We start from the raw sequence: 15068 nt of genomic DNA on the forward strand, positions 1-15068 counted from the left end.
TCATTAAATTCTGTTAACCCATATTTCGGCGTCGATATGGACTTAGCAACAAAAATACAAATTCATGGATATCTGTGTTGTCATAGCCGGTATGGTAAAAATGTATATACCGAGCTCGATAGCTGCAGTCGCTTAAGTGCGGTCAGTATCCAGTATTCGGGAGATAGTAGGTTCGAACCCCACTGTCGGCAGCCCTAAAATGGTTTACCGTGGTTCCCATTTTCACACCAGGCAAATGCTGGGGCTGTACCTTAATTAAGGCCACGGCCGCTTCCTTCCCACTCCTAGGCTTTCCCTGTCCCATCGTCGCCTTAAGACCTATCTGTGTCGGTGTGACGTAAAGCAACTAGCAAAAAAAAAATGTATATGACATAAATGATTGGAAATTTAATCATACATATATCATTCGTTATGTAGTATTTATCGATACGACCACTAATAATATAAATATTTCAGAATTAAATTTTAGGCCTTCCCCTAAACTACCATTTCATTCATCGTGAATAAAATAATTTATTGCCTAGATGGTAGTGACTCATTCTCCGACTTTGTATGCCAGTTTTCAGTGAGATAGGACGACTAATAATGTAAATATTTAAGAATTTAATTTTAGGCCTTCCCCTAAACTACCATTTCTATGAGCGTGAATAACATCATTTACGGCTTAGATTGTAGCGGTTTATTTCCCGACTTTGCATACCGTTTTTCATTACATTCTCTGTAGCCGTTTTCTAGTGATGCGTGTATAGACAGGCAGGCAGACAGACAGACAGACATACAGACAGACAGACAGAAATTACGGAAAAATAAAAGTGCACTTCCTTGTTACTGTGGACATGACCGATACAGAAATACCATTCCTTTCAAATCCTGAGCAATGTACAGACAAAACTCTTATTTTATAGGCTATATATAGATTTTTTGGATTCGTTGTGCCCAACTGTGGAGCGCGTTTGAACTTATTTTGCACAATGTTTCTTCTTCTTTTCTTCCCAATATCTCTTCATTTGTTCACTGTGTTCCTTTCTGCGTGTTTCTGTCCAGCCTGTATTTTTTCTTGTTGGTTTCTCTGCAAATTTATGTTTGTTTACTAAGCAACCTCTGAGGCTCAATACCTTAGTTGTAACTATGAGATTGACAAAGATCAATCTCCCCATTATCCTCAACTTACTAGCATGATGGCAACGTCAGTTAATGATAGATTATTATTATTATTACTATTATTATTATTATTATTATTATTATTATTATTATTATTATACAATGGTGGCTATTGCTTACCAGTCCTCTAAAAACGTAGATCCTTAAAATATTCCTAAAATGATCAGATTCATGAGCTGTGTAATTCAATATTATGTGTAAAATTACAATTGAAATCTTTAAAGCCATAGAATTGAATTATAGCCTTTATTAACCTGACAGGAACACAACTTACTTTTTAAGATTTCATCAGATTTTTCAGTACTGCTAAACTCAAATCATTAAACATCTCAGACGCTAACGTTGATGACTTAGATCATTATTGCTTTCAATCCCTGATATAGTGATTAAAATCTGGATCTACAGAAATGTACTTTATGCTTGACAGCGTGTACATTCTTCATTCCACTTACCTGGAAAGGATACTGGCCCTCTCTGGCGTTCGTCCCGTTCACGATCCGGTCATCTGGGACTGTTGGTGCACCTGAAAAAAAGAAAGAATCGAACATTTGAATAAATTGTATGTAAACGCGTGAGTATTATGGACAGTACAATCCATAGTATCTTAGTAGGCGTTTGTCAAACAAATAAGAATTCACCCTACTCTTTTAGGAGTGATATTCGTTTTAGTACTTAATCAGTCATAAAAATAAAGTCGTCGTATTGATCAGTTAGATTTGTAAAGTTGTGCCCGATTAGCCCCCATTCAATTCCAGACAATCGCGGTTCTGTGACTAGTGAGGGTCTGCGACGAATGGATGCACTCTTGTGGGAATCTTTGGTCTTGATAATCGTGAATGTAAGAATTAAATGCAATCTCTTAATAATAATAATAATAATAATAATAATAATAATAATAATAATAATAATAATAATAATAATAATAATAATAATAATAATAATAATAATAATAATAATAATACAATGGATTTATTTTGTCTGGCAAGATTAAGGCCATTAAGTCCTCTCTTCCATCTAACCAGAAAATACAGTATCTACATGTGCAAAATTGAACACTTACAATTGAAACATCTTGCAACTACTAAACAATAGAATATTATGATAAAAAAATAAGAATAGGAGAAAATAGGAGAATGATGATGATGATGGTGAATGTGACTATTTACACAATTGTGACATGATTAGCTAGTTTCTATTAACCTTGGTAATAACAGTGGGATTATATAAAGTCTATAGTTTGAGGAAGGCTAAATCTACAATATTTCTATAGCATTACTTACTAGGTAGCGGTGACAAAGTTGCCTAAAACTGGGCAGGTGAGGCTCCTCTAACAGAGACGGGTAGTGTATTCCATTGTCGTGCCGAAGAAATAACAAACGAGTTTGCGTATCGTGTGGTGCGGTGAGGTGGAATAGATAAGAGTGTATCAGATTTTGACCGTGTTCCGAAACTGTGATTGGATGAGAGGTGGTGAAATTGTCTGTACAAGTAGGGAGATGAGCATGAGGAGAGTATTCGACGAAGAAGGCATGAAGCATGAAGATTACGGCGCTGTTTGAGTTTTAGGCAACCGAGTTCATCGTAGGCAGGTTTAACATGGTCAAAGTAACGTAGGTCACATATGTAGCGAACTCAGGCGTTTTGTGCGCGTTGTGCTTTATCGTTAAGAGTAGCAGTCAGGTCGTTGTACACGGCGTCACAATAGTCGAAATGAGGTAATACCAGAGTGCAAATGAGGCGTCCTTTTAATACTCGAGAAAATGTGTTGCGGAATCTTCTATGTGAGTTAAGTGTCGCAAATACTTTCCTGGAGATGCTGGTAACCTGCTGCTTCCAAGAAAGATGTTCGTCTATCATAACGCCGAGATCTTTGACAGATTCACTGAAATCAATCGCTGAATTTTGTAGGTAGAGTTTTGGTAAAGTGAATTTGCTTATGGTTTTTGAACAAAGCCGAGGATGTGAAATTATTATAGCTTGAGGTCTTACGTTATTTAATCTAAGTCCATGCGTGTTAGTCCAGTTACAGATTTCTTGCAAGTCTCTATTGAAATTTTTAATTTCATCAGTTAGTCTTTCCGGTTCACATTTCAAGTATAATTGTATATCGTCAGCGTTCATGTGGTGTCTGCAGCTGTTTACCGACGACGTAATATCATTCATATAGACAGAAAATAGAAGCAGTCCTAGGACAGACCCCTGTGGAACACCAACCTCTACGGATCGCCAGGATTATTATTCATTATTGTTATTTCTTACACACTGCAGACGGCCGCGGAGGTATGAATTCATCCACTAAAAATTAATAATAATAATAATAATAATAATAATAATAATAATAATAATAATAATAATAATAATAATAATAATAATAATAATAATAATAATAATAATGCTATTGGCCTTACGTCCCACTACCTACATTTTTACGGTTTTCGGAGACGCCAAGGTGTCGGAAGTAAATCCCGCAGGAGTTCTTTTACGTTCCAGTAGATCTACCGATACGAGGCTTCCGTATTTGTGCACCTTTAAATAACACCGGAATGAGCCAGGATCGAACCTGGCAGGCCATAGTGTCAACCGTCTGAGCCACTCAGCCCAGTTGCGATCTCGCAGAATACCATAGTATAAATCCCTGACTTATAGATTATTGCGCGAATTCTTAAAACTGAGAATGGATTTAGACCACAGAACCTTACGTTTAACGGTCTGCTTTGAAAAACTGTTTATGCCCATGGAGCCCCTCCCATTAAAAATGAACATAAACACGTAAATAGAACTTCGCAGGATATATAGTACAGTACTTCATTTACTGGAAGTGAGTTTTCTCGTACGGTGTATGGATGTAATCACTACTGCGTGTTTCTTTGGTGTTTGGTAGTGTGGTGTGCTGTCTGAATATGAAGAGGTGAGTGTTGGAACAAACACAAACACTCATTCCCCGAGCCAGAATAATTAATCAAACGCAATTAAAATTCCCGACCCGCCCGGGAATCGACTCCGGAACCCTATGAACCGAAAGCCTAAATGCAGACCATTCGGCCAAGGAGTTGAACATTAATAACTAATAATAAATCCGCCTCTGTGGTGTAGTGGTTAGTATGATTAGCTGCCACGAATTTTTAAAAGATACGAGGACTGGAACGGCGTTCACTCAGCTTCTGGAAGTCAACTGTGTAGAGGGGCGTTCGATTCCCACCTCAACCATCCTCGAAGTGCTTTTCCGTGGTTTCCCACTTCTTCTCCATGCAGATGCCGGGATGGTATCCAACTTAAGGCCACGGCCGCTTCTTTGTCTATCCCTTCGAATCCTCCCATCCCTAACAAGGCCCCTGTTCAGCATAGCAGGTGAGGCCACCCGGGCAAGGTAAGGTCCTCCTCCTCAGTTGTATTCCCGACCAAATGTCTCATGCTCTAGGACACTGCCCTTGAGGCCGCAGAGGCGGGATTCCTCACTGGGTCCGAGAAGAAAACCCACCCTGGACGGTAAATGGATTTAATAATAATAATAATAATAATAATAATAATAATAATAATAATAATAATAATAATAATAATAATTTTATTTATTTATTTATTTATTTATTTATAACTTATATAAACTACATTTGCAAATATGCAGTAGGATATTATACATTATCATTGCAATTATTTACACCTGCAAAGCATTTGATGTGCTGATCTGCCGGTGGAGTTGTTTCATATTTGTATACATTGTTGCAATCCTTACTGTTTACAACATTAATAAGGTTTGTACATTTATATTAGCATTGTAATTTTGTCCCGACCGGGCGAGTTGGCCGTGCGCGTAGAGGCGCGCGGCTGTGAGCTTGCATCCGGGAGATAGTAGGTTCGAATCCCACTATCGGCAGCCCTGAAAATGGTTTTCCGTGGTTTCCCATTTTCACACCAGGCAAATGCTGGGGCTGTACCTTAATTAAGGCCACGGCCGCTTCCTTCCAACTCCTAGGTCTTTCCCATCCCGTCGTCGCCATAAGACCTATCTGTGTCGGTGCGACGTAAAGCCCCTAGCAAAAAAAAAAAAAAAAAAATTGTCCCGTGGTGTGGATTTTTCTCAATCACTGGAAGTTTCATTCAAAATAGGTTAAGTCTGTTGTACATTTTTCATCCTTGAAATGAAATGAAATGTCGTATGGCTTTTAGTGCCGGGATATCCCAGGACGGGTTCGGCTCGCCAGGTGCAGGTCTTTCTATTTGACACCCTCAGGTGACCTGCGCGTCGTGATGAGGATGAAATGATGATGAAGACAGCACACACACCCAGCCCCCGTGCCATTGGAATTAACCAATTAAGGTTAAAATCCCCGACCCGGCCGGGAATCGAACCCGGGACCCTCTGAACCGAAGGCCAGTACGCTGACCGTTCAGCCAACGAGTCGGACTTCATCCATGAACAAATATTTAAACTGTAATTTTATATTTTATGATCCATAGTTTCACATGTTTTAGTTGATATTTTGTTTTCAAGTGTGTCAATAATAATAATAATAATAATAATAATAATAACTTAATAATAATAATAATAGTAATAATAATAATAATAATAATAATAATAATAATAATTGGAAAGCTACATCAGAGCAACCACTACAAAAACAGAACAGACCTAAATGGTCGACAGAACGTAAACAAGCCTTCTCCCAAAGAATGAAGGCCTATTGGAACATCACGAAGAACCCACAGAAGAACTGATTGAGTTATTTGCTTAACGTCTTCCAATATTTGGAGAATTTGCTCTAATAATAATAATAATAATAATAATAATAATAATAATAATAATAATAATAATAATAATAATAATAATAATAATAATAATAATGTCTATCATGACATCGTTAGTACTACCAGTTTGATGTAATTTATCATGTAAGTGAAGTAAAATAACGCAATGCTCATTACTATTGTTATTTTATGTTTAAAAATTCTGTTATAGCTCGTGTTTCTTGTAGAGAACAGGGAATGACTTACCCAACACAGCTGCGAGAGCGGCTACGAGAACGATTACGTGCTGGTACATGTTGTCCAATGTAACAAGTCTGTTCTCAGATGCTTTATATACAGTGGTATATATATTTGGGAAATACCAATCTAAACTCCATATGACATTAACCCTAAACCAAACTTATCAACGTAGGGGATAAAGTCAGGAACAATGAACGCAAGAATCATTGTTAAGAACGTTGAGCTCAAGATAATTCCTTATCTTGAAGATAATCACAACTGTTTTATGTTATCATGAATTCCTTTATCGTTTCGGTTAGTAAGTAGTAGTCCGATATAGCCGCAGGAATCAGCAAATGAGAGATTGGTTATTACATCAGAATTCTTGCCACGACTCCTTGATTCAAGCAGAATCTCTCAACGCATAAAGATTTTGAATTCAGCGCTACTCAACTTTTAACCGGAGATGCCCATATGAAGCCCAAAATTGGAATTCTAGTCCTGGTGCAGCTCTAGAAGTTCTAGGTGCGACCCGGGGATGTCTGAGTTAGGGTCGAAGTTGCAGTCTTGTCGTAGTACTCCTATAAACATTGGTCGCAGACGCACTATTTTCGGAGTTATGGTCTGCTACCACTACTATCAATCAATGATTACGATGTTCCAATATTAACGGAGGGTCGTTTGCAAGAAAAGACGGAAATATGTCCAACCTAAATATGGGCCGTAAATCTCCTAATCCTCTCAATCCATAGACTGGTTTGATGCAGCCCTCCATAACACCCTATTCTGTGCGAACCTTTTTATTTCTACATAACTACTACATTCTTCTTCTTCTCAAATCTGCTTATCATATTCGTACTTTGGTCTACCTCTACCGTTCTTACCACCTACACTTCCATCAAAAACTAACTGAACAACACCTGGGTGTCTTAAGATGTGTCCTATCATTTCATCTCTTCTGGTCAAATTTAGCCAAATCGATCTCCTCCCACCAATTCGATTCAGTACCTTTTCATTCCTGATTCAATCTATCCATCTCATCTTCAGCTTTCTCCTGTTACATCACATTTCAAAAGTTTCCATTCTCTTTCTTTCTGAGGTAGTTATCGCCTACGTTCCACTTCCATACAAAGCTGCGCTCCAGACAAAAGTCTTCAAAAACATTTTTCTAATACCGATATCAATGTTCCAGGCAAACAAATTTCTTTTCTTAAGAAAGACCTTCCTTGCTTGTGCTAGTCTGCATTTTACGTCCTCCTTAATTCTACCATCGTTAGTTATTTTACTACCCAAGTAACAATAATCATCTACCTCCTTTAAGACTTTATTTACTGATCTAATATTTTTCCTGCATTAACTGATTTTGTCCGACTGCACTCCATGACTTTCGTTTGACACTTATTTATTTTCATCTTGTTCCTTCTCTCAGACTCTGTCCAAAACATTCAGCAATATTTCCCCAGATCTTTTGCAGAGTCGGATAAAATAACAATATCATTGGCAAATCTTAGGGTTTAAATTTCCTCTCCTTGGACTTTGATTACCTTTCTAAATTCCTCTCTGATTTCCTTTACTTCCTGTTCTATGTAAACATTGAAAAGGAGAGGGGACATACTGAAGCCTTGCCTCTCTTCTTTCTGGATTGCTGCCCTTTTTTAATCCCTTGATTCTTATCACTGTAGACTGACTTTTTAAAGATTGTAGATAATTCTTTCTTCTCGGTTTCTGATCCCGATCACCTCCAGAATCTTAAATAGCTTGGTCCAAACAACATTATCCAATGCCTTTTCCATATCTACGGACGTCATGTACGTGGGATTGTCTTTCTTAATTCGGTCCTCTAAGATCATACGTAAAGTCAGGATTGCTTCACGTGTTCCCACTTTTCTTCTGAAGCCGTGTTGCGTTATGTTCTATGGTCTATGGTCTTCCGACTTGTGATATTAGCTGAGAACTTGTCTGCTGTAAGAGAGTGAACCTGATCAACACAGTGCTGAAAAATCAGTAAGTGAAAATCTAGAATCTGCAGGCCATCTAGCTATGCTGCTGTTGCCCAAAGCACTATTTATATTTTTGTATTATTATTATTTGAGCAGTTTACCCTCTAGTGTTGGTTGTTTCCTCGCACTCAGCGAGGGATCCCACCTCTACCGCCTCAAGATCAGTGTCCTTGAGATGTTTGGATGGTGTACCAGCCCATTTTCATCGTAGTGTTAGGCGACACCTAACACGGATCTTCCAGGAGCGATGAAGTTTGGTCGATAAAGGCCATAACCTTGGCCTGCCCACTCACCTGACCTTAACCCTTTAGATTTTTCGCTTTGGCACAGGTAAAGACCATGGTATCAGCGAACCCCGTTAATGATGTGGATACACTACGAAAAGGCGTGTTCAATTCCTGTGATGCAATTCGGCCACAGCCAGGGGTGGCCCAACGAATAAGCGATTTCATACGACGTAAGGTGGAAGGCTGTATTACACGCGGTTGCCTATACACGTGAGATACCACCCTCCCTCGTCACAGGGTCTGCTTTACAAAGGTTGCATGAGACTAGCAATAGCCACAAGAACTATTTTAAGAAATGATTGGTGGTCAGAGTGTACGGAGAATACTACAGTTAGAAACCAATAACTTAGTACCGGTACATTAATAATCCACACTCGGTCCGACTGTTCAGCAGAATAGTCAGCGTTGGATCAGCGTTGAAGCCTTCAGTCCAGAAGTCCTCAGGTTCGATTCTCCGCCGAGTCAGGTATTTCCATAATAATGTTATTATTTTTATTCTTACTACTTTTACAGTTTGCGGCGAGGCAGAGATCAGGAATTTTGTCCCATAGGATTTCTTTTACGTGCCAGTAATTCTACTGGCACGAGGCTGAAGTAGCTAAAATACCTACCATCGCACTGAGTCATGATTGAACCCGCTGGCTCACAAGGCCAGCTCTCTACTATCTGATTGGTGATCAGCCAGTCGCCACTAGTGTCAATCGCTCTCACCTTTATATGTATTACAATCGCTCCCAGCTCATTAGTCCTTTGGTTCACCAAGGACACTCGCCCCCAGAAAGAGGTTATTCTCATTGAAGAGTATTCCTGAAGATCATGTCAGGTTAGGTTGGGTTAGGTTCGGTTCGGTTCGGTATCTATCGGTTCAGTTAAGTTCGATTCGGTGCGGTTAGGTTAGGTTCGGTTTATTTCGTTTCGTTTCATTTCGTTTAGGCTAGGTTAGGTTAGGTTCGACTCCGTTAGGTTCGGTTAGGTTAGGTTCGTTTAGGTTAGGTTCGTTTCGGTTCGGTTCGGTACGGTTATGCTCCGTTCGGTTCTGTTCGGTTTGGTTAGTTCAGGTTATGGTTGGCTTAGTTCGGTTAGGTCTTGTTAGGTTTTGATATGACTGATCTTTGAAACTTCCATATCAAGCACAACTTAAATACACTAAAATTTCGTCCAGAACACTATGACACTCGGTGTGAAAATGAGAGAAAGTGGGGCTGGTAGGTATATGCATATTTTCGGGGTGAAATGGATTGTCCTTTTAAATTTTCCGTGGTCTTTCCAGCGTCCATTTTCTCAAGGGAGTAAGCTGGACATTGAAGTCAAGGGCAGGCGTAAGCAACTAATGGACTGGGATAGATTGTTGCACATTGTATGCTTGGAGCGATTGACACTGGTGGCTAATGAAAAATATTCATCTGAGCTATTCAACCCGGTATCGTCGGGGATTTTAACGGCGTGTGGTTAATTCTATGACTTGTGGGATGTGTTTGTGTTTGTCGTAATATCCTCCTCTTCAGATTCAGGCAAGACACGACACTACCAATCATAATAAAAACACGCAGTAGTGAATTCTTCCCGCCAAATGGTTAGCATCTGGTGGGGCATCGGGTCGTGAAATGGACGCAAATTTACATGTGTGACAAAGCACACGCCCACGACCTCACCAAGGCAGCAGAAGAATATGTAGAATCCGCAGCCGTCGTCAAACACTCGAGATAGCAAGTGTCGATTATACAACTGATTGCTCATGCAATGGCCACATATACGTAATAAGGTCAGTGGTGAGTAAAAGATGTGACCTTTTTGATCTTGTTCCAGATTTGTTAAAATTAGAGTTCTTAACTGAATTCATATTATTACCATTAACTTTAGAATGCCAGGTTACACCTCGAACAAAAAATGATTTCACAAGCCATCGGCCTTTCAACGATGTAGGCCTATAATGTAAAATCTGTTAGATACAATTATTTTGTTACTAAATAGAAATTATTTTCTTGGAAGTTTATGTGTAGCTCCTTTTGTATACAATAGGCTATTCGTTTCTTTCTGATGGGTTGAGTTAAGTTTTCATTCCACACCCGACAAGTTACACCGCGCCTAGAAGGCGGGGAGATTTGTGTCGGTGAAGTTATTTGGGGAGAAGGTGAAGTCGATGCCGCCGTGGCCTATAATAGGAACTGTCCCGTCATCCGGCTTAGTTAAAGAGAATAGAAAACCCACGGAAAACCATTCTCAGGACCGCAGACGGTATGGACTAGCCCCTCCACCTCCCGAATATAGAGCAGCAAGGCCAGTAAAACTAACATCTGTTTAGCCGAAGCCCACACGGTGTCCTTCTTTCTACACCGAGTGTCCGGCTACATGGTTAGCGTGCTGGCCTTTGGTCACAGGGGTACCGGTTTCGATTCCTGGCAGGGTCGGGAATTTTAACCACAATTGGTTAATTCCCCTGGCACGCAGGTTCGGTATATGTGTAGTCTTCATCATCATTTTATCCTCCTCACAACGCGCAGGTCGCCTACGGGGGTCAAATAAAAACACTTGCACCAGGCCTCTCCGGAGGCCACATTCCATTATTTATTATTATTATTATTATTATTATTATTATTATTATTATTATTATTATTATTACCAAAGGATCCGTGCTGCTCCGCAGCATTCGTTATAAATAGCTCAGATAACTCGACTTGATATGCCTGTTCTAATCCTATTGTTTTGCCTGCCATTTTCAATGGTTTTATGAACATTCAATAAGAAACGGGTTAAGGTATGCAGCAGTTCGTAGTCAGAATTCATCAATTCTGATATCATGTCGTTTGTTTGGTAAAAAATATTCGGTTTTTTATCCTGTAGTTCTTGATGTAAAGTTTGGCATTGTGTCGTAATAGGCAATGGTATTTTTAGTCGTAGTTCGTCTATAAAGAACGGTTGTCTTGTGAGTTCATAGGTTAGTCTCGAAGGAACGTTTCTTGCCAGGCAGAGAACTTTTTTAAGATACATGGTCTTCACTCTTTCTAGTGTAGTTAGTCTATCCTTCGATAGGTGTTCCTAGATAAAGTCTAAGGCGTATATCATAATGGGGTCTGTTTGTACGTAGGCTTTTTTCTCTTAGCAGCATGTAAGTTATTCGCAACGCTCTGCCATCTCTGGAATATATTTAGAAGTATGGGAATGGTTAGAGAATCAAAGAGTATCTAGCAGGAAATAGTATTTTTCCCTGATCCGAGGAAGTGTATATACTCTTGCTTGAAAGGAAGTATTCAAACATGGCTGCATGCAATGACATTTCTAAGGATAAAAATTACATCTATCAGAATATTAATGAAAGTGTTGGTCAGTTAGCAACCTGCTAAGCACAGAATGTATTGCGGGTTAGAGTAAGCCTTCGCCTGCAATTATTAGAGTGATAATTTAATGATTTGATTTTATGATTGCTCAAAGTTGGTTGAACTATCAGTGTCTCATGATTCACCGGAAGGTAATTCCGGTGGGAATAAAACAGAAATGAAGCATGTACCGGGCGGTACACCTCCACGTCGCTAATTCAAACTTTGCGCCAGTTGAAATTCCCCTACTGGAGGAAGTCTGAATTTTATCAACTTATTAATTTTCAAGTTTCTCAGAAGATGTCACTACTTGGAAATTTTGTAGTTTCTGAACTGGGTCGTTTTCGATGTATTTTTGTTTTGCCTGTAGTAAGAAGTGTGAACTTTCTCTTCTAGAGGACATTACTGAAGAACTACAATGGTGCACCCTAGTGCGAAGTGAAAGAACTGTTTTTTTGGAGAAAATTTGAATTCATAAGTTTGTTCTTTGTTAAATTTCTTGCAGTCGTGGTTTAAGTTGGCAATATTAACCCTTTCTTTCCCCTTGTTTTGAATTTAGCCAATCCCGAATTTCTTTAATTAATTTATAACCAATCAGGTGTATCTTCCCCAAAGGGGATATCTTGCTTAACCCTAGCCAATAAAGATTTTGTGGGAGGGTGTTCTCATTCCTGAAACGCCTCGAACTTTCTGCGAGAGTATATGAACTGCTGATTTTCGGGTCTCCGGGCCACTTCTGTAACATCTTTCAGTGTGTAAAGTACGTAGACGGGGGCGGGAAGCGCCTCTTTCTTCGGGCAGCAATTCATCCACAAGGTAATGGCCTTTTAATTACTTCTTTTCTTGCTAGCTCAGCAGTTTAACTCTCGGGGCAGGTCCGAAGCCTTTTCCATGTAACTTCCTTTAATAATGTAAAGACACTCGGTGTCAATTCTTTCTGTTTAACTACATATTGGGATAGAGAGTGCTTAACCCTCTCGAGCTCCCACTCATATTGCATTGAGGTGAACTTATTTTCATAACCTTTCTTCCTTAACGTAATGTAAATTGTTTCCTTCTATAAGTCACCTCTTTAGTATGGGATTAGCCCTAGCATTAACGGCCTAGTGCCAAGTAGGTTTTAAACAAAATGTATTAGGAGTGCAGATCGCCTCCTCTCAAGTTGGTATTTTAGAGGCCATGTAATTAACCTTTTCTCACTTAATAGGCCTCAGTAGGTTGGGTATTTTACCCCTGTGTTTATGTCCTTAGAGGACAGCATGAAGGTGGAATTTGGTGTGGCTTTTGACAGGCTTAAATTTTGAGAGAGAGTTGCTCTTTCTTGTAAATTTTGTTTTCTGAGCGCCTCAAGGAGGCTTTACTGTGTAATTTGGAGCAAGTGCTCCTGGGCATGAATGGGGTTTTCTGCCCCTCTGTTAAAATGTGTTTTGGGGTAAAGTTGGGCTAATTGCTCAAGAATTGTGAGTTCGGGGCTCGAAGCCCAAATCCTGTAAATACTGTAATTGTACTGTGTTGCCTTGCTACTCTGTACCTGCCATGCTTGTTATTTCTTGATTTTGAAAAGAAAATATAACCTTGTTAAATTTTAAATTAACTTTAATTTCGTAGCCTGAGACCTGTTCACCCCCGCACCTTCTTTCACCTCTGCTGTTCCACAGATACCTCGGAATAAGTGGTAGCAGAGCGTGGTTGAATGGGTCTCAATTTAGCCCCTTTTGACGGCTAAACATTGCTTTGATCCGAACTCTAACAATTTTCTCAGTTGCTGGAATTTTTTGATGTTTCCTTTTTCAAAATTTTTCTGTCATCATGCCCGGCCCTCGCGATGTTCTCCATCTTAACTATTTGCGCAAGGAGGAGTTGATCTATGAATTAACTATCAGAAATGTGCGATCTGGAGGCACGGTTGCGGTAGATACGAATAAGCTTAGAGAGTCCCTTGATTTGCCCATTTCCATCCCCACTTTGGGAGAGAAAGAAATTGACGACTCTCTTTCCACGATCACTGATAATACTACTGAGCTAGCATCTGTAGTTAGTTTTTTTGAAGAAAATGATCCTTCGCCTAATCAAATTAAGCGTGTGCAAGCCAGGCTATTTCATTTTTCAAATAGAGTTAACGATCTGTTGTCTCTGAAGTTGAATGACGTTCAGAGGAAGGAAGCTAGTATGGTTCTTGAAAATCTTTCTGAATTGTCCAGTAAGGTTACCCAATTGTTAACTGGGGAAGTTCCTCCCAAAACTGATCAACCCGTCACGGTGAATGTAGGTAGCGAGGAAGAGCCTCCTAAGAGAGACGTCACTAGGAAAACCGTTGCAGCTCAAACAACCTCTGCCCCATTGGACAACGAGTCTCAACGCCGAACCTCGTTGAATAATGTACGTTCTGAATTAACGTCTTTGCCACTTAAACCTTTACCTACTATGTCACCTGGGTTCAGCAGCTTGCCTCTGAACCCGACAGGGGCGTGATCCAAGGACCTTAGGTTGATATCGATATCCGTAATTACACACGCAATGCTATTAAAATGAAAGAACGCTGAAAATGATTAATATACATATCATTAATAGAGGTCATACCGAAACTAATTAATATTCATACCATTGAGATAGATAAATTGTGTATTTCAAAATTATTCTGCGAGATTTCTTTGTCTGCGACTTATTGCGCAGTATTATCCTTTGTGTAGCGGGGGCCCCGTAGATGAAGCCAAGCCAACTTAGACCCGGGAGGGGTTATGAATGGGGATTCCCTATGACATCACTCGAGAGAAGACATCCCTCCTCAAGACTCACAGAATGAGGGGAAACCAACTTTTTCGAAACGGAATATAGGAGCCATCTTGGAATCGGACTGGCCAACTTAATTACCTACGAGATAGAAAATTAATAAAACTCTAATTAGGGGCTTATCTCCCGATTTAAAAGGGATAAATGTCATTGGGACATTTATTTAGAGTGTTTAATGTCCTCTTCCGTGATAACTTTCAGCCGAAGAAAGAATACTGTGTTGTTTCTGCGTGGAAAAGTACTGGGGCCATCTGTTTAGTCTCACGACAGCTCCTCGAGATCGGGACTTCACCCCGTGCGGTAGGGGGAGCAGAACAGATTTTAATTAATTTAAAGAGATTCACCGAAGGATAATTGAGTGGTTATGTCTAAATCGCACCAACTAGATATTGGTCACCGGTCGCCCGCACTATTTTACCTCGAGTACGCCGGGAATAGGCGCTACGCAAATTAGGGGAAGGGGTACCGCTCCCTAGTAAAAACTACTGCAGAACGGGACAAGCGTCAGTCCGGGTTTGCGGTTCATTGACGGCGCAGCTACGCTCTTTTAAGCC

General features: G+C 39.8%; 1 protein-coding gene across 1 annotated transcript in view; it reads right to left on the bottom strand.

The window, feature by feature from the left end:
- The window catches only part of LOC136872762 (trypsin II-P29), a 36315-nt gene extending 30086 nt beyond the window's left edge, over window positions 1-6229 (bottom strand). The window contains exons 1-2 of the mRNA XM_067146592.2: window positions 6151-6229; window positions 1614-1684 (exon numbers count right to left, since the gene is read on the bottom strand). Of these exons, the coding sequence (XP_067002693.2) occupies window positions 1614-1684; window positions 6151-6199 (120 nt within the window). The 5' untranslated portion in view covers window positions 6200-6229. The remainder of the gene's footprint in view (window positions 1-1613; window positions 1685-6150) is intronic.
- Between the last annotated feature and the right edge of the window lie 8839 nt (window positions 6230-15068).

Source organism: Anabrus simplex, chromosome 4 (assembly GCF_040414725.1).
Source record: "Anabrus simplex isolate iqAnaSimp1 chromosome 4, ASM4041472v1, whole genome shotgun sequence".
Classification (NCBI taxonomy): domain Eukaryota; kingdom Metazoa; phylum Arthropoda; class Insecta; order Orthoptera; family Tettigoniidae; genus Anabrus; species Anabrus simplex.